This window comes from Lissotriton helveticus, chromosome 3_1, assembly GCF_964261635.1.
Source record: "Lissotriton helveticus chromosome 3_1, aLisHel1.1, whole genome shotgun sequence".
Classification (NCBI taxonomy): domain Eukaryota; kingdom Metazoa; phylum Chordata; class Amphibia; order Caudata; family Salamandridae; genus Lissotriton; species Lissotriton helveticus.
The window spans coordinates 1550099494-1550119740 of record NC_136061.1 but is presented as its reverse complement, the minus strand read 5'-3'; the positions used below and the strand labels follow the sequence as shown (position 1 = coordinate 1550119740).

The 20247-nt window shown below is 46.0% G+C and overlaps 1 protein-coding gene across 1 annotated transcript in view; it reads left to right on the top strand.

Annotated features, from left to right (window-relative positions):
• The first annotated feature begins 590 nt into the window (after positions 1-590).
• BCO2 (beta-carotene oxygenase 2) overlaps positions 591-20247 on the top strand; it is a 611133-nt gene continuing 591476 nt past the window's right edge. The window contains exon 1 of the mRNA XM_078683947.1: positions 591-805. Within this exon, the coding sequence (XP_078540073.1) occupies positions 769-805 (37 nt within the window). The 5' untranslated portion in view covers positions 591-768. The remainder of the gene's footprint in view (positions 806-20247) is intronic.

Here is a 20247-nt window from a genome sequence, read left to right as displayed (position 1 = left end):
TGTTGGTTTGTTGGGTTCCGGGGTCTGTAGCTGAGGTGCACTTCTTCACAAGCACTTTTATTTCAATAAACCGGTTAAATCTTACCGGCAATTGGCATTGATAATTCATTTCGAGGCCCTCCTATGGAATTAGTGCCATTCCATTTCTGGTTCTTGCATTAGTTTTAGGATCTTCATATTCTTTCTCGTTGCTCAAATGGGTGTTAGTTCTGATATTTATAGGTTTCCCTCATCTTCATAGCTGGATTTTGCTTGCGAGAAAGTGTCACTCACAGTCGTCGTTGAATGTCACTCCTAAGCACCCGAAATGAGGAAAATGTCACACATAAGCAAACTGACACCTCGGCAGCTTTAATAATATGTTATGCCAACCGACGGTGGTTTTGTGATAGTTGCTGTGTTCACCTGGTCTAATTACTGAAGAAGATTGTCGAGTTCGTGCAATGTGTGAGAGGACACACAAATAACCGTTTTCGAGCCATGGATATGTTTGCACTTGCATGAATAAACACTAACCACGCCCCTTTGCTCATCCCTCGCCGTCCTGGCGTTGTGCAGCAGCTTTCATTCTCAGGCACTGAAAGGGCACTGACTGAGCCAGCTATACTGGAAACCCGGCTCCCGTCAGCCTAAGTGCACCATCCTTAGAATTAACAGCCTGCTCTGAGTTTCATAACGTACCGCACGCATGCCAGTTTGTCGTGCACCGCGGTATATGTTTTTTTACGAATCTTCCAGGCTACCCTCGATATCTTTGCATGCATAACGATGGATTTTATATCGTCCTTAATGCAGAATACACCAGGTAAGGAAAAATTACCTTCCTTTTGCATTATTTACGGCACACCGAGCACTCAGACTGTTATTAAATTACGTTTGTTCGTATAAAAAATCCGTTTACATATACGGAAATATTGTATTTGGTTAATCTGGACGGGGTGGCGTGTGTTGTCCCGGTTTATAAACGGATAGTTTTGCATTACTTAATGTCACAAATATACGCAGACGGCACCTCAATGTAAAGTTTTGGTACTAGAAGGAATGAAATAAATTAGAGGAGGTCTGTGCATGGGCGTCTGCAGAAATGTTTCGGGGTGGGGGGGGGGGCTAGGGGGGTGGCGGGGAGCACATTTTTAACTTTATCACCATCCTCTGCCTTGATTGAGCACATGTATTAAATACATTTTTAAAAAATCTAATAAGACAAAGAGCTTAAATAAACCCGTAGGAGGAAAATAACAATTTTGTGAGCAGCAGCAGACGCCCGGGCAACTACAATGAAACAGAGGGAAAAACTAACAAGCATTTGCAATGCAAAAGGTCTCGCATTAAGAAAGTTTGAGCTATTGGTATTGTAAATGACAATTTTTCTATTTATGTGTTTGTTTTGAAAATAGGGAAATTAATAGCTTCGTCATTTACATTGCCAATAGTTTTAACTTTCGCAAATGGGATACCTACTGCATTTGTACTGCAATATGTGTTGTATTTACGTGACTTAGATGTATTGATATTACAAATCACAATGGCTTTTAATTTTTTTAAATAATTAATACTTAAATAAAAGTTATTGTAATTTATAATGGCAATAGCTTAAACTTTTGTAAATGACTTGTGAAGATTATGTTCAGTGCATTTAATTGTGACGAAAATTCATGAACAGAAGTGAAATATTAACATCTTTTTGTGACATTTGTAATTAAGCTTGAAACATTGAGAGAACATATTTGAACTAATTGTTGTTGAATGGTTGCACAGATTGATGCTGTGGTGGCGCTGAGTGATGCTGTGGTAGTGCATAGTGATGTTGTGCTGCCCCTGAGTGAAGCTGTGGTGGTGCTGAGTGATGCTGTGGTGATGCGATAGATAGAGTGAGTGCGATAGATAGATAGATAGATAGATAGATAGATAGATAGATAGATAGATAGATAGATAGATAGAGTGAGGGCGATAGATAGAGTGAGGGCGATAGATAGAGTGAGGGCGATAGAGTGAGGGCGATAGAGTGAGGGCGATAGATAGATAGAGTGAGAGTGATAGATAGAGTGAGCGCAATAGATAGATAGATAGCCAGACAGACAATATAGATAAGATAGACAGATAGATAGAGTGAGGGACATAGAGCGAGGGCCATAGATAGATTGTTGTGTGTGTGGGGGGAGTTGTATGTGTGGGGGGGTTGTGTGTGTGAGGGGTTGTGTGTGGGGGGGGTTGTGTGTGGGGGGGTTGTGTGTGTGGAGGGGTTGTGTGTGTGGGGTGTGTGGGGGGGGGTTGTGTGTGGGGGGTTGTGTGTGGGGGGTTATGTGTGTGGGGGTTTTGTGTGTGGGGTGGTGTGTGTGGGGTGTGTGTGTGGGGGGTTGTGGGGGAGTTTGGGTGTGTGGGGGGTTTGGGTGTGTGGGGGGTTTGGGTGGGCGTGTGGGGTGGTGTGTATGGTTTGGTGGTTGAGTGTGCTTTTGTGTGTGCTTGTGGTTGTGTGTGTGTGCTTGTGGTTGTGTGTGTGCTTGTGTTTGTGCTTGTGGCTGTGTGTTTGTGGTTGTCTGTGTGGTTGTGTGTGTGGTTGTGTGTGGGGGGGTTGTGTGTGGGGGGGGAGTTGTGTGTGTGGGGGGGTTGTGTGTGTGAGGGGTTGTGTGTGTGGGGGGTTGTGTGTGGGGGGGTTGTGTGTGTGGAGGGGTTGTGTGTGTGGGGTGTGTGTGTGGGGGGGTTGTGTGTGGGGGTTGTGTGTGGGGGGTTGTGTGTGGGGGGTTGTGTGTGTGGGGGTTTTGTGTGTGGGGTGTGTGTGGGGGGGGTGTGTGGGGGGGTTGTGGGGGAGTTTGGGTGTGTGGGGGGTTTGGGTGTGTGGGGGGTTTGGGTGGGCGTGTGGGGTGGTGTGTGTGTGGTTTGGTGGTTGAGTGTGCTTTTGTGTGTGCTTGTGTGTGTGTGCTTGTGGTTGTGTGTGTGCTTGTGTTTGTGCTTGTGGCTGTGTGTTTGTGGTTGTCTGTGTGGTTGTGTGTGTGGTTGTGTGTGTGGGGTTGTGTGTGGGGTTGTGTATGTGGGGTTGTGTGTATAGGGGTTGTGTGTGTGGGGTTGTGTGTGGGGGGTTGTGTGTGTGGGGGGTTGTGTGTGGGGGGTTGTGTGTGTGTGGGGTTGTGTGTGAGGTGTGTGTGAGGAGTTGTGTGTGGGGTGTGTGTGGGGTATGTGTGGGGTTGTGTGTGTGGGGTTGTGTGTGGGGGGTTGTGTGGGGGGTTGTGTGTGTGTGGGGTTGTGTGTGTGTGGGGTTGTGTGTGAGGTGTGTGTGAGGAGTTGTGTGTGGGGTGTGTGTGTGGGGTATGTGTGGGGTTGTGTGCATGTGGGGTTGTGTGTGTGGGGTTGTGTGTGGGGGGTTGTGTGTGTGTGGGGTTGTGTGTGAGGTGTGTGTGAGGAGTTGTGTGTGGGGTGTGTGTGTGGGGTATGTGTGGGGTTGTGTGCATGTGGGGTTGTGTGCATGTGGGGTTGTGTGTGGGGTTGTGTGTGGGGGGGTTGTGTGTGGGGGGTTGTGTGTGGGGTTGTGTGTGTGTGTGGGGTTGTGTGTGTGGGTTTGTGTGTGTGTGGGGGGGGGTTGTGTGTGTGGGGGGGTTGTGTGTGTGTGGGGGTGGTTGTGTGAGTGTGGGGTTGTGTGTGTGGGGTTGTGTGTGTGTGGGGAGGTGGGTGTGTGTGGGGGGTTATGTGTGGGGGGTTGTGTGTGGGGGGATGTGTGTGTGGGGAGTTGTGTGTGGGGGCTTGTGTGCGTGGGGGTTGTGTGTGTGGGGTGTGTGGGGTGGTGTGTGTGTGGTTTGGTGGTTGAGTGTGCTTTTGTGTGTGCTTGTGGTTGTGTGTGTGTGCTTGTGGTTGTGTGTGTGCTTGTGTTTGTGCTTGTGGCTGTGTGTTTGTGGTTGTCTGTGTGGTTGTGTGTGTGGGGTTGTGTGTGTGTGGGGTTGTGTGTGGGGTTGTGTGTGTGGGGTTGTGTGTATAGGGGTTGTGTGTGTGGGGTTGTGTGTGGGGGGTTGTGTGTGTGGGGGGTTGTGTGTGGGGGGTTGTGTGTGTGTGGGGTTGTGTGTGAGGTGTGTGTGAGAAGTTGTGTGTGGGGTGTGTGTGGGGTATGTGTGGGGTTGTGTGTGTGGGGTTGTGTGTGGGGGGTTGTGTGTGGGGTTGTGTGTGGGGGGTTGTGTGTGTGTGGGGTTGTGTGTGAGGTGTGTGTGAGGAGTTGTGTGTGGGGTGTGTGTGTGGGGTATGTGTGGGGTTGTGTGCATGTGGGGCTGTGTGTGTGGGGTTGTGTGTGGGGGGTTGTGTGTGTGTGGGGTTGTGTGTGAGGTGTGTGTGAGGAGTTGTGTGTGTGGTTGTGTGCATGTGGGGTTGTGTGCATGTGGGGTTGTGTGTGTGGGGTTGTGTGTGGGGGGGTTGTGTGTGGGGGGCTGTGTGTGGGGTTGTGTGTGTGTGTGGGGTTGTGTGTGTGGGTTTGTGTGTGTGTGTGTGTGGGGGGGGGGGTTGTGTGTGTGGGGGGGTTGTGTGTGTGTGGGGGTGGTTGTGTGAGTGTGGGGTTGTGTGTGTGGGATTGTATGTGTGTGGGGTTGTGTGTGTGTGGGGAGGTGGGTGTGTGTGGGGGGTTATGTGTGGGGGGTTGGGTATGTGGGGGGTTGTGTGTGGGGGGATGTGTGTGGGGAGTTGTGTGTGGGGGCTTGTGTGCGTGGGGGTTGTGTGTGTGGGGTGTGTGGGTGTGTGTGTGGGGGGTTGTGTGCATGTGGGGTTGTGTGTGCATGTGGAGCGATGGCGCTTGAGGCTGCACGGGGAGGACGAGGCTCGGGGACGGGCAGGAGGCCCTGCGAGATGGCACAGCGGAGAGGGGATAACGGGTGGGAAAGGAGGGCAGGAGAGACGGAGGGGGAGGAGAAAGCTGAGGTGTTGTGGTGATTTGGGAGGGAGGGAGGGGGTGGGTGAAGAGGGCACGGGACTGTAGGGTGGAGGGGGGAGGTAAAAGAGGCCGAAAAGACGGTTGGGGGCACAAGGCCTATTTGCATGTATGTGAGGCTATCGCCGATAAGGGGGGGGGGTGGGCCAAGAGGGTCTGAGGATGAGGGCTCAACCAAGGAGTCACGGAGAAGGACACACACTCCGGGGGGCACCCTTGTAATGTAAATACTGAGGGAGAGAGGAGGGAGAGAGTGAGGAGGCTGGAGAGAAAGAGTGAGAAGGAGGTAGGGACATGCAGCGGAGGAGGGGGGCGAAGGACAAGGGGCAGGGAGAGGACAGGCCGTAGGGACAAGGAGTAGGAGCGCAGGTCAGTGTGGAAGACCCAGGGGCAGAGACCAAAACGGGGGGTGATCGGCCACAGGGCTGTTGAGGATAGGACTGGCAGAGACATGTAGGAGGGTAGGAAGGAGGGTGTGGGGTGGAAGGTAGGAGCATTGGTGGCAAGGAGGAGATCTGACAAATGGCGGTTTACATTCTGCTGTTTTGCTTTTTAAGTACAAATGAAAATGCTTTGTAAAAATGTATTTCAAGTCGGTACATGGAATGCATTTTTACAAAGCTTTTTCATTAGCACTTAAACAAGTGGGGAAAGAGTGAAACAAAATAATAACAAAGCACCTTAAGTAAACAAGAGACCGCCAGTGATCCTATATGAACCTACTGGAAAAACTGAAGCTTTTCACAATAAAAAATGGCCACTAGATGGCAGTGAGTATCCACCACAGTCAGGCTGATACAAAGAAGCCTCTCGGAGCAGTGAAATACAAGCTCTCTGGCGGGTGGGAGGGGCGGGGGAGCAGAGCGGATTCCTTTGAAGTCTGATGGGGGGGGCGGGCGAGCAGATTCCTTTGAAGTCTGATACCGAGGATCACAAGCTGATAACAAATGGTGTGTGATGTGATGTGTACGCGCCTGGCTCACATGAACTGTACCTAATCCGCAGTTTGGATAGACTTTTGAAAGCCTTACTATAATCTTGCCAAACAAGCATTGCTAAAGCAATGCTTTCAGCGAGACCTAAAAACTGCAATCGATGTGGAAGATACATCATCAATCTTCACAGAAATTGAATAATACTACAAACAAACATTGGCAATATCATTAGGTCTTTTTATATGAAAAGATAGTGCGACTGATTAACATTGTCAATGTTTATTAGTTGTGCAACTTTAATCAAATACCTTTTCAGTTCTTTACGATGCCATACATCAGCTTCCTCAGTCAGTGTCTTCTGATAGATAGAGAGTACTATGAGCATGGCCACTGGAATTATGCGGCAAGGGTAAGACCAATTATGCAGTAGGGTTGAGTAAAGTAGGCGGCAAGGTAAAGGAAATGATTCAGCGTTATGTGGTACATTTTGTGATCCTAATGCTTCATTATTTTGTCATTTTTATGCTTGTTCTCTCTGTTTGGGCGTTGGATGCACCACATTAGTGTCAGTTTAACACCCAAATATAGTAACAAGCAACACAACGGTGGCCAGACAATCTTTGCAAAGGGTCTTCCACTGCGTGGCAACATGTGTCACTGCATTTCTAGTAACTTTTCAACTGCTTGCAGATTTTAACAAAAAAATAGTTTCTAGCTCAGATTACGCAGCAGAGGATGCATTATGTGGCAAAGGCGGCAAATCTATAAATATGTGAAAAACGCGGCGGACACACCTGACATCTGACATTGTTTTACTCGTCTCCCTGTTCGGTCCCCCTCCCTCCCCCTCCTCCCTCCTATGCGATTGTTTGGATTCAAACTGATGTATCTATATAGCCTGTAACTCACCGATTCAACTGATATAGACACCTACTGCGGAGCCTGAGCAACCCTGGCCATTGCCCGGTGGAGCTGTCCTATGCAGCTAAAGAGGAGCCTGGCCCCTTGGCCATCACCTACCGAGCCGGTCATTTGGCATTGTCTTCCTCTTCTCCCAGTTTGTGTCTCCCTCCCTCCCCCACCTCCTCCCTATGTTTCTTTAATTCAAACTGTTATAACTTTTTAACCGGTAACTCGCTGATAAAACTGAAATAACTATGTAACCTGTAACTCGCTGATCTTCATGTAAAGCGCTCTGATACCTCCGGGTCTAGCCAGCACTATATAAAAATTTGCAAATAAAAATAAATAAATAAATAAAATAAATAATTTCAGTTGCCCGGACTATGAAGGACTTCCTAGCGATAGAGGACTTCAGCAGTACATGATTTGTTTTAGCATATTAAGATATCATGTACTGTAATCTTATCCTGGTAGATTCTTGGCGTTCTAGGACTTCCGGGGTAGAACTTCAGCCAGAAGCATCTTATTGCTGCTCCTAGGTTCTTCGGTGAGATCTTCCTCTGCTGAATCTTTCTCAGTGTCAAATCTCAGATAGTATAATCTTTTCCCAGCACTATCTTCAAAAGGCAAAATTATAAGCTAGCACTATTTTACACAGCCTATTTCACCCTTCCTCTTTAATTCAATGACCGCGATGTTTCATGTTTAAAGAGTTTTGTAGCAAAAAGGCTACCAGCAATTTGGGTTGCCTCAGTACTAATAACTCAAACCTAAACTTGTCCTACCATGGATTTGTGGTGTCTTCTGAACTCATGCTTGTAGGCGAGACCAAAAAAAAGCTATGCCCTGAAACAAAACATACACTGTTTTATCAATATACCTTCCGAGGTTGAAAAACCATAACAATTAAAATATATTCTCACTCATATCCAAAATGAAATCTTGCCCTGTTTCCAATAACTATTACCTATGAAATACTTAAGTTTCGAAAGGTTTCCAGCACTACTTGTAAATGAGCAATCGAGTTCCATTAAACATACGCTCTTCCTCAAAAAACGGGGCCGGCTGCCCTCGCCGGATCTTTATTTTCCTGTGTTCAGACTTCAAGTGAACAGCCCTGTGGTAACCACAAAGAGTCTTGTAAAATATTTTTAAGAGGCCCGAGAAGAGCTTTCTCTAAACTGCCGGTTTTGCACATCACTTGCAGCAGCACGGTTATAGATCTTGATAATAACCGAACTGCAATCGTCAAATCGATCAGCCAATAAAAGCTGGGAACGAGTGCTGTGAATTGGCTGTAAAATGCTGCCACACACAGATTTTCACTTTACTGTGATTATGGCCAAGTATCGCAAGTATCGACACATTTTTTTGGTCCTTGTTTATTTGTAACACGCTGATGAAGTACATTAGAAGACCAGTCTAATTTCAGCGTCCCGAGACATTAAACTGCCTCTACTAACAGCTTTGTGTAATATTGAAAGTAGTAATCACGTGACACTGAGGCAGCTCTGCGATTACATCGCTGCTTTACTCCAAACTTCTGCCTTGTCCGACTTCCACCTCTGCAGTAAATATGGAACTCTCCGGGAGTTTCCGAAATCTCCATGAGGGCTTTAAGGCACAGAGCATCCCGCCAGGGCACTACCATTTGATGCACAATGTTCATTCACTCTATTCACACCTACGGTCCGAGTGTGGCGTAACGTATTCGTGTCTGTATGCTTACAGAGCCTCAAAGTGATACAAAGCAGGCACTTAAGTGCTCGATAAAGCCCCGAAACTAATACATTAACCGCGTTCGTCTTTCGTGCCTATCCCTTCAGCTGTAGCCCCCACAAAAAAACAGCTAGCTTGTGGATGCTTTTTTCCCCCGCCGCGGCGAGCGGGGATCATAAGTGCTTTAAAAGCCGAACAAAATCAGGGCGTGCAGACGCTATTCTTAAAGCGTAAGCGTTCCGCGCTGCAAAAAGAAATATATATATATATATATATCCTCCTCCAATCCTGCTTTCAGTAAAAACAGGTCTGACACATGCTCTGGATACCAGCAAATTTCTTTATTCCGCCATTGCACACATAATTCACACTTCGTGTGTCCACAAGAGTCAGCCTCCGGCAGACGCGTTTCGGCGTGTGCCTCATCAGTGCCGGGTACTCGCTGAATTTTGCCAAGATGGAAATGCTCCGAAGCTGCTGTTTTGAGCTGCTAACCGAGTCTTCTCATTGGCGGGCAATCACTCTCACTGAAAGCGGACAGGGAATGTTCCTCAGATCGTTGTTGCCGCTATTCCCACCAAGACACCTCGGGTGAAGTGCATCGAGTCCCGCAATATGGAACCAACAGGCAAAAATAGTGAGGTACAGTGACCTAACTTCGCACATAATAGTGCTTGCGGTGTCGGCTCCTTTTGGCATTGCGGGAAAACGCTGGCGGTTTTCATCATTGCTGGAAAGTCCATTAAACAGACAAAATGTCTGCTCCCTCTCCCCAATACCTTAGAGACACTCCGGGTTGGGGGGGCGCCGCATTGTGCCTTCCAAGCACATCGTCCATTGCCACGGTTTGTCGGTTGATGCGGAGCTCCAGACCGAGGGGCGTGTCAGAAAGCGGAGCCGACCTCCGCTTTACTATCCTCCTCCAATCCTGCTTTCAGTAAAAACAGGTCTGACACATGCTCTGGATACCAGCAAATTTCTTTATTCCGCCATTGCACACATAATTCACACTTCATGTGTCCACAAGAGTCAGCCTCCGGCAGACGCGTTTCGGCGTGTGCCTCATCAGTGCCGGGTACTCGCTGAATTTTGCCAAGATGGAAATGCTCCGAAGCTGCTGTTTTGAGCTGCTAACCGAGTCTTCTCATTGGCGGGCAATCACTCTCACTGAAAGCGGACAGGGAATGTTCCTCAGATCGTTGTTGCCGCTATTCCCACCAAGAGACCTCGGGTGAAGTGCGTCGAGTCCCGCAATATGGAACCAACAGGCAAAAATAGTGAGGTACAGTGACCTAACTTCGCACATAATAGTGCTTGCGGTGTCGGCTCCTTTTGGCATTGCGGGAAAACGCTGGCGGTTTCCATCATTGCTGGAAAGTCCATTAAACAGACAAAATGTCTGCTCCCTCTCCCCAATACCTTAGAGACACTCCGGGTTGGGGGGGCGCCGCATTGTGCCTTCCAAGCACATCGTCCATTGCCACAGTTTGTCGGTTGATGCGGAGCTCCAGACCGAGGGGCGTGTCAGAAAGCGGAGCCGACCTCCGCTTTACTATCCTCCTCCAATCCTGCTTTCAGTAAAAACAGGTCTGACACATGCTCTGGATACCAGCAAATTTCTTTATTCCGCCATTGCACACATAATTCACACTTCGTGTGTCCACAAGAGTCAGCCTCCGGCAGACGCGTTTCGGCGTGTGCCTCATCAGTGCCGGGTACTCGCTGAATTTTGCCAAGATGGAAATGCTCCGAAGCTGCTGTTTTGAGCTGCTAACCGAGTCTTCTCATTGGCGGGCAATCACTCTCACTGAAAGCGGACAGGGAATGTTCCTCAGATCGTTGTTGCCGCTATTCCCACCAAGAGACCTCGGGTGAAGTGCATCGAGTCCCGCAATATGGAACCAACAGGCAAAAATAGTGAGGTACAGTGACCTAACTTCGCACATTATAGTGCTTGCGGTGTCGGCTCCTTTTGGCATTGCGGGAAAACGCTGGCGGTTTCCATCATTGCTGGAAAGTCCATTAAACAGACAAAATGTCTGCTCCCTCTCCCCAATACCTTAGAGACACTCCGGGTTGGGGGGGCGCCGCATTGTGCCTTCCAAGCACATCGTCCATTGCCACAGTTTGTCGGTTGATGCGGAGCTCCAGACCGAGGGGCGTGTCAGAAAGCGGAGCCGACCTCCGCTTTACTATCCTCCTCCAATCCTGCTTTCAGTAAAAACAGGTCTGACACATGCTCTGGATACCAGCAAATTTCTTTATTCCGCCATTGCACACATAATTCACACTTCGTGTGTCCACAAGAGTCAGCCTCCGGCAGACGCGTTTCGGCGTGTGCCTCATCAGTGCCGGGTACTCGCTGAGTTTTGCCAAGATGGAAATGCTCCGAAGCTGCTGTTTTGAGCTGCTAACCGAGTCTTCTCATTGGCGGGCAATCACTCTCACTGAAAGCGGACAGGGAATGTTCCTCAGATCGTTGTTGCCGCTATTCCCACCAAGAGACCTCGGGTGAAGTGCATCGAGTCCCGCAATATGGAACCAACAGGCAAAAATAGTGAGGTACAGTGACCTAACTTCGCACATAATAGTGCTTGCGGTGTCGGCTCCTTTTGGCATTGCGGGAAAACGCTGGCGGTTTCCATCATTGCTGGAAAGTCCATTAAACCGACAAAATGTCTGCTCCCTCTCCCCAATACCTTAGAGACACTCCGGGTTGGGGGGGCGCCGCATTGTGCCTTCCAAGCACATCGCCCCCACAAAAAAACAGCTAGCTTGTGGATGCTTTTTTCCCCCGCCGCGGCGAGCGGGGATCCTAAGTGCTTTAAAAGCCGAACAAAATCAGGGCGTGCAGACGCTATTCTTAAAGCGTAAGCGTCCCGCGCTGCAAAAAGAAATATATATATATATATATATATATATATATATATATATATATAAATAAGACAAAACAGAACAAAGGCGCTGGCTGCTATGGGTGAACCAGCCGCCATGGTGCTTAAAAAAAACCGATTGAAGTAGTCCCTAAATGGAAACATATGGCTCTGCAGCGAAACGAAACTGCCTGCAATAAACAGAAGTGACGTCTGGGGAGCACGAGCCAATGACAACACAGGAAAGCTTTGCCACGAAGGAGTGAGCCAATGCCAAGCGGAAGGCGGGATTACACTCCAAATGCTGTTTACTTTTGGTCTTGTGACAGCTCATGCGCTGTCTAGGCTCGCCCTAAAAATGGCCAGAAAAAACCAAAAATTCTAAATCAGGTTAATGTGGTTCTAGGGAGATTCAAAATCAGCAAACCTTTCAATGATGGTACAGTGGACGATTGTGTCAAATTCAAGAGCTAGTAGGATCAGCCTCGCTGAGCCACATTGTATCAAGCAATATCAATAAAGCACCTCATTAAGTACCAAAGCCATGACTGATTCCATCTATCGACTTGGTCAGAAACTCACAGAGAAGTATACAGAGCATTGAATTCTTCAAGATGGTCGGTAAGTTGTTCAGACATTATTTGCTTTGTACTTTTTTCCAAAGTGGGTAACAGCACCATGATATCAGAGTTATAAACATTTGGAACATCCAAACAATCTTTTGAAGGCAGAGGGCTAACAACACTGGATTTCCAAAATTTGGGGACAAGTCCAGCTGTGAACAATGCATTGATGATATTGGCAATTTCCTAGACACTGGCAGTAGATGTTCCCTGTAATATTCTCACACAGCACAAGTCATTGGGAAAGCCAGGTTTCAACATGGACAGAAGAATGCCTACCTCCTCTTTAGAGTCAGTGGAAAAGCAAGAGAGGGAAATCTCAGTGCAGAAGTAAAGGCCAGGTGCAGGAAAACTGAAACATGGAAAGCAGGGGACTGATAAATGGGTAGGTTTTAGGTGTACTCTGCAAGTCATTGAACATGGAAGTGGCAGGGCTACGGCCCACATGCATCAACAATGCCATTTGCTATTCCTTATTAGCAAAAAATAAGGATTCGCTAATAAGGAATAGCAAAAGGCTATGCATAAAGAAATCGCTGAAAAAATTGCGATTTCTTAAAATTCCTTAATTGCAACTCGCAAATTGCGAATCGCAATTAAGGAATACCTCCCTATTCATTCCTATGGGCCCATAGGAATGAATGGGAAGACATTCTCAATTTGCGATTCTCAATTAGAGAATCGCAAATTGAGAATGCAATTTCAAAGGTGCCAGGGTGTCAAAAGGACACCCTGTTGCACCCCCGAAATCTGCCTATAAGTACATCTTGCACACACACATGCCTCAAGGGCATGTGTTTCAAAGTTTTCGCAAATTACCATGAAGGTCAACTTCATGGTAATTTGATCCCCTTATTAGCGAAATCGCTAATTTTTTTAATTTGATGCATTGCATTTAAGGAATCTCAATTTGAGATTCCTTAAATGCAATCGCAATTTAAGAAATCGCAATTTTCCGAATTCTTAAATTGAGAAAAGTAAAAAAATTATGATGCATCCCAAATGATAAAATTGCATTCGCAAACAGACGATTTTTGCAATTCGCACCATTTGCGAATGCAATTTTCAATGATCCATGTGCCCCGAAATTTCCTCCAATGCACACCTCTTTAGAACAGAGGCAGAGGCCAAAAGGCAAACAATAAGGATGGACAGAATGGACTTCATGGGTTTGGTGAGATGGAGTTCTGAGAGACTTGAGAGTTACATTCAGCTAAGAGTAGGGGGCAAGAAAATGGAGGACGAGCTTGAGGCTGTGTTTTACGTTATTCAGGGGCCTTGCCCGTTCTAGGGAGGAAACCGTGTTTTGAGGTCACTTAATAAAAAGGTGATGTGGTGATAGTAAAAAAGTACTGTCGATGGAGCGCGGGGGGGCGATTATGAGGTAGCCCTAGCTCTTTCTGGTGTTGCTAAAGCTAGGACACAAATGCCCAGGGCTAACAGATACATTTAGGAGAAAAGTAATCTGCTAAAGAGGCAGGGCCGGGAGCAATAAATCATATCAAGTAAGACTGGCTGGGGATTGATGAGGAATGACCAAAAGGTGGAGATGGACGAATACAGTTGCTTCTAGTTTTAACAAAATGGGGGTGGGGTAGCCAGTCAAGTGAACATTCACACACTTGCAGTCTTGCACACACACATGCCCCAAGGGCATGTGTGTGTGTAAAATGGAACTTTGAAAAATGCACTTTAGTGCATTTTTCAAAGTTTTCGCAAATTACCATGAAGGTCAACTTCATGGTAATTTGATCCCCTTATTAGCGAAATTGCTAATTTTTTTAATTTGATGCATTGCATTCAAGGAATCTCAATTTGAGATTCCTTAAATGCAATCGCAATTTAAGAAATCGCAATTTTCCGAATTCTTAAATTGAGAAAAGTAAAAAAATTATGATGTATCCCAAATGATGAAATTGCATTCGCAAACAGACGATTTTTGCAATTCGCACCATTTGCGAATGCAATTTTCAATGATCCATGTGCCCCGAAATTTCCTCCAATGCACACCTCTTTAGAACAGAGGCAGAGGCCAAAAGGCAAACTATAAGGATGGACAGAATGGACTTCATGGGTTTGGTGAGATGGAGTTCTGAGAGACTTGAGAGTTACATTCAGCTAAGAGTAGGGGGCAAGAAAATGGAGGACGAGCTTGAGGCTGTGTTTTACGTTATTCAGGGGCCTTGCCCATTCTAGGGAGGAAACCGTGTTTTGAGGTCACTTAATAAAAAGGTGATGTGGTGATAGTAAAAAAGTACTGTCGATGGAGCGCGGGGGGGCGGTTATGAGGTAGCCCTAGCTCTTTCTGGTGTTGCTAAAGCTAGGACACAAATGCCCAGGGCTAACAGATACATTTAGGAGAAAAGTAATCTGCTAAAGAGGCAGGGCCGGGAGCAATAAATCATGGAAGAGGTGTGGCGCCGCGGCCAGGGTGACTGACGCTGGAATCTGGGGACCACGGTTCGATCCCCGGCTCCGGCGGCAGGTCAGCCCAGCACCATGTGACTCTGGGCAATAGCTTGCTTAATCTTCCCGACGGCCCCCCAGCGCCTAGAGACCCTTACGGGTGATTGTGCGCTTTACAAGTGTGGACTTTACTTTACTTTTATATCAAGTAAGACTGGCTGGGGATTGATGAGGGATGACCAAAAGGTGGAGATGGACGAATACAGTTGCTTCTAGTTTTAACAAAATGGGGGTGGGGTAGCCAGTCAAGTGAACATTCACACACTTGCAGTCTTGCACACACACATGCCCCAAGGGCATGTGTGTGTGTAAAATGGAACTTTGAAAAATGCACTTTAGTGCATTTTTCAAAGTTTTCGCAAATTACCATGAAGGTCAACTTCATGGTAATTTGCTCCCCTTATTAGCGAAATCGCTATTTTTTTTAATTTGATGCATTGCATTTAAGGAATCTCAATTTGAGATTCCTTAAATGCAATCGCAATTTAAGAAATCGTAATTTTCCGAATTCTTAAATTGAGAAAAGTAAAAATATTATGATGCATCCCAAATGATGAAATTGCATTCGCCAACAGACGATTTTTGCAATTCGCACCATTTGCAAATGCAATTTTCAATGATCCATGTGCCCCGAAATTTCCTCCAATGCACACCTCTTTAGAACAGAGGCAGAGGCCAAAAGGCAAACAATAAGGATGGACAGAATGGACTTCATGGGTTTGGTGAGATGGAGTTCTGAGAGACTTGAGAGTTACATTCAGCTAAGAGTAGGGGGCAAGAAAATGGAGGACGAGCTTGAGGCTGTGTTTTACATTATTCAGGGGCCTTGCCCATTCTAGGGAGGAAACCGTGTTTTGAGGTCACTTAATAAAAAGGTGATGTGGTGATAGTAAAAAAGTACTGTCGATGGAGCGCGGGGGGGGTGGTTATGAGGTAGCCCTAGCTCTTTCTGGTGTTGCTAAAGCTAGGACACAAATGCCCAGGGCTAACAGAAACATTTAGGAGAAAAGTAATCTGCTAAAGAGAGCAATAAATCATATCAAGTAAGACTGGCTGGGGATTGATGAGGGATGACCAAAAGGTGGAGATGGATGAATACAGTTGCTTCTAGTTTTAACAAAATGGGGGTGGGGTAGCCAGTCAAGTGAACATTCCACCTCTTAATTTGTCTAGTGGGTCCGGGTCAGACATAATACGTGTAATCACTGAGATATGGCAGTGCTGGCCTGATACCGGTAAGTTTGAGGAAGGACTAAAAGATCAGTGTGAAGAAGGTGTCTGGTAGGCCTAAGAGGAGACCAATATGCCAATGCAAAGTGGACAGGGTCTAGAACCCAAAGAATTAAGTAAAGTGGTGTGGTGAGAGAGATAGCTGAGAGTCACATACAGGCTAGGTTATTGCATAGTGGATGGTAATGGTATGATGTATTAGTTTTTCATTGACCGTTCTATTAATTTAAAAACTAAAGGGGTGGGGAATTATTTTTAGTTATTTCTTGTCTCAATAATAACACAAACTTTATTCAACTTTAAAGTTTGTCTGTGCTGATTTCATTGCTCCTTTTCGTCCTTCAATGACAAGCCAATTACTTTGATCCCAAAGAGATACTTCTCCAGGTGCTAGCGCAAGAGAAGTGGCTTCAAATATGCACACCCCATGTTGACACCATTGCATACACACACATACGTAGTCTCCACACCCATTCCTACCTAAAGAGCTGCACTTCACACTGACAATGCCCCTATAGAGCTCCAGATTACATTTTGTTCAAAATAGTGACACCTCACACAGATCCCAACAGAAGCATAGCGCTTTGCAGACACTTCTTCAAAAGAACTTCATCTCTCAAATACACCAAGGAAGAGTTCTTCCATTCTGAGACACTGCCCGTTGGTGCTATATATGTAAGGAGAAAGATGCCTGCAAGTTACAGAGAGAATGACTTTACCAGACCTAGGCTTTGCTTTTACATTATTAGCTACTGTGTTCGACCAATTGGTTGAACTAAAATTAACCTATACTGCAGCTCCCAGAATGCACTGGTATGGCAAATCAAAACTGGAAAAGTTGTGCCCTGGTGAGAGTCATCTGGTCACCCTATACATATGACTGACACTGCCCCAAAAAATGTATATTTGCAGACAGTGCCCAACCACCACAAAGTCACCAAAGCTCTGCAGTTCAAGCAAACAAAGACTCACATAAAGGGTGAGCCTCACACCAATACTTATTTCTTCCAAACAACATTAATATCGACCCCCGCCAAAAAGGTAAAATAACAATGGAGTACTTAATACCAGCATAGTACTCCCAGAGACGTAGCAAACACAAGTGGCCTTAGCTGCAACTCCCCGAAGAGGCACTCCTCAGAAATAACCCCCAAAACACACACAGGAAGGAGCAAAACATTAGGGTATGTGGTGGATGTGCTGTGCAGCTAATATTATGAGTAAAGTGTAGGCTAGGTAAAATATAGATGTAGGGTTCTGCCCCAAAAGTTCAAGAATGGCTGAGACATGCAACAACTTGCAGTGAAATGGCAGCAAAACACACAATATTGCAAGAGATTATAGCCGGACCTAACGATGGGGCCCGTTCAGAAACTATCAGACGGAGAGTATGATAGCTGAAGCAGGCCCCACTTGAATGAACGGGATTTTTTAAAAATAACGTTTATATTTGTCTGCATGTGAGGTATGGTGTTTGATAAAAATAAACACTAGTTAAAAAAGAGCGGTACTGCTCAAGCACTTATAACTTCTGACAGGCAGCTGAAAGTTTGACCACCATATCTCAGCCCTTACTGGTCTTATCCAGCTCCATTCAAATATCAAAATTAAATTAAATTCCAAAGCTCAGCACACAGCCTCACACTCATCCAAGGGTTAATGAAGCCACTCGTTGCTAATTGATTCTGGAAGTTTCCATTTACGGACCATGCAAGCATGATCCGTGTTTTTCAGGCGCTGTGGAAACAGCTTAACACCCTGCCTTCAAATCTTTGCACTCGCACCACACCTTTAACAATCTAAGCAGGGAAAAGCCGAGAAACTGGCAGCCCGGCCTACTTACTATAAAGTTGTGACCCGTACACGGATCAATGCTGCTAAAGGATAAATTAAATGCATATTGGTATTCTAGCAGCAGGGAGCTTTCGACGTTGATAGTAAGTACTCTGTATGTTGAATGTTTTATGTGTGTGTATTATAAATGTCTCACTAACGTTATGTTTAGTAGTGTTTTTATGTAGGCTAAAATAAGTCTTGGATTTAAAATTAAGATAAAGTTGAATTGAAAGTGAGGTGGAGCGCTGGTGACTCTGTGGTAAATAAATAAATAATACCTCTATTTTTGGATGAATAAATGAATAACAGATAGCTCAAATAAATAAGAGTCAAGATTCGAGGTAGTAGGAGTTTTGCAGGTTTAATACAGCATAAGGACAGGAACAGGACAACCTGCAAAGGAATAGGATGGCAGGGCCCAGCAGCTGCTGGGGCTGGATCTGGGATGAGCGCGCCAACATTTAATAACAATACACGATCATATATACTAAAACAGTTGCATTACAATACATACGATAGGCGGAGCAGTGGGTGTGGTCAGTAGCGGTCGCGAAAGATAAGGGTGAAAGTGGGTGTAACAGAGGCGTATACATAGACATGTGATGCAAACGTAACAGAATATGTCATGAATGGGGTGGAAACCATGGAGGGGGCTACCTGAGGAGCCGGGACCTCTAACCTGATGGTGCGCGCAAACTGGCAATGACGTATTACTAGGAGAAGCTGGGGGCTTCGAACTCTGTGCTAGGAGCAGAGACTGAAGTCTGGAGAGTCAGGGCGACATGTACCTAAGCAGTATCTAGTATCTGATGTTTAGGGAACATGTTGATATGAACTAAGAGTCAGGAGGGGAGAGGCTAACGGACTCTAAGACTGGAGCATGCATTATTCTATATGTAGTGCGTGATGAAGAATATTAAATGACCATTAAATGCAGTATTTCTCTTACATGGAGACGTAAAGGCTAGACAATGACGGAAACTATTGATGCGATTCAGTAGCTTTAGGAATGCAGAGAAGGAGGACTGAACTGATAACTGGAATCATAACATACTCTTGGCAGACTCAGAGGCAGAGCCAGGCTGAGCCGGGCACTGCGAGGCAGGAAGTAAGTGAAGGGTCGAGGATACAGGTGGGGGCTGTATCGCTCCTCAGCGAGGCTTCAGGAGACAGGAGACAGGAGCTGAATCTGGTGTCCAGGCCCTTCTGAGGCCTAGAAACGGGGACTTTACAATGGAATAACGTGCACACTGAGAGACGTGGCAACGTAACTTTACATAGGCCTGATATTCGTAGTATTCACGAGAACTGGAAACTGACATACTAGAGATGGACACAACTGTAATTGCGTCATTAATCGAACATAGGGAATGCATATGCATATTTAATCATGCACACATAACATATGATGGAGGACGCGTAGGGACACAGAACATGGCAAAATTTACTTTTCCACATTCCCTCCTTGTCACTACGTTTTCCATCAGGAAACATCAATATTCATGATACCATCTATCATTTCATACAGTATCATTTGCTCGTCTCGAATTATCCTGGAACGGGATCTAGAACGAGGCTTGGGACTAGGAATACATGATGTAGCACAAATGCCGCAAATCGCAGGGCCACATTGTATACAGAGGCAGCAGCTGAATATGATCGCTACTGCAATACCTAGAAAGGACAAGACTTTCCATCCCCAGGCGGAAATTATATTCCAGAACCAACCGGACCATGTCCAGGTGCCTGGATCTTGGTGTAACAGATGGGCAATTTTATGGAGTCTGGTTATAGCTGAATAAACAGACGGCGCGTTATTTGGAATGAAAATGCAGCAACTAGATCCGATGACTCTACAGGCCCCGCCCCTATCGGCCAGTATGACGTCAAGGACGAGACGATTCTGTAAAACGACAAATCTCATAGCAGATTGCTCTTCGGTTAAGTTACCTAGAGCAGAGGCAGTCTCATTGACTACAGCTTCAAGGGTTCTGGTTAACCTACGGATTAGCTTACTATTCTGGATAGGTCCTATAAAGAAAAAGAAACCTCTGTTGAAATCTGTATACTGTTCTAGGGCAGTTTCAGTATAATCGACAATGGGGGACTCCCTTCTATGTCTAATGTGTACTAGATGTGTATTTCTATGATAATCAGATGGGGCTAGGAAAACTGGTGGCAGTAGGAAGGCAATGTAACAGGTTCCCTCCCAATCGAGGGGCAGACGAATATATGCAGTTTGACCACAAATAAAATAAGAATGGCGTGAAGCTTTGAAAATAGATTTCCCACTGTCACTATACTTGACAATAGTAGTACAATCGCTATGTCCTACATGTACGGAACCATTATTTCTAACACATAATTCGCCTTTGACTGGTAGTACTGAAATAGCAGGTAAGTCTGGAGTAGTCTCAGACTGAACATTCAGGACCATGAAATTCGAAGAATAATTACCTAAATTATACACTTCATTTTCTAGATCTAACCCTGTTCTGTGGGGAAGACCTTGCTTGTCTGGAAAACATGTACTGTTAAGAAAAGACATATCTGTTGAGGATGACGTTAACGTGGACCATGCTCCACACGAACCATTATGTGAAAATGGATAAGGAAAGAGTGACAGAACTCCCTTCGGTGTCTGGAAAGGGGGGAGTCGACCACACACCCAACAATTTGTGGCATTGCTGGTCTGGTGTGAATAATGTAACATGCGGATGAAAGAATTATTTCGCATAGCGAGGCGGTAAGAGAGTTCATGA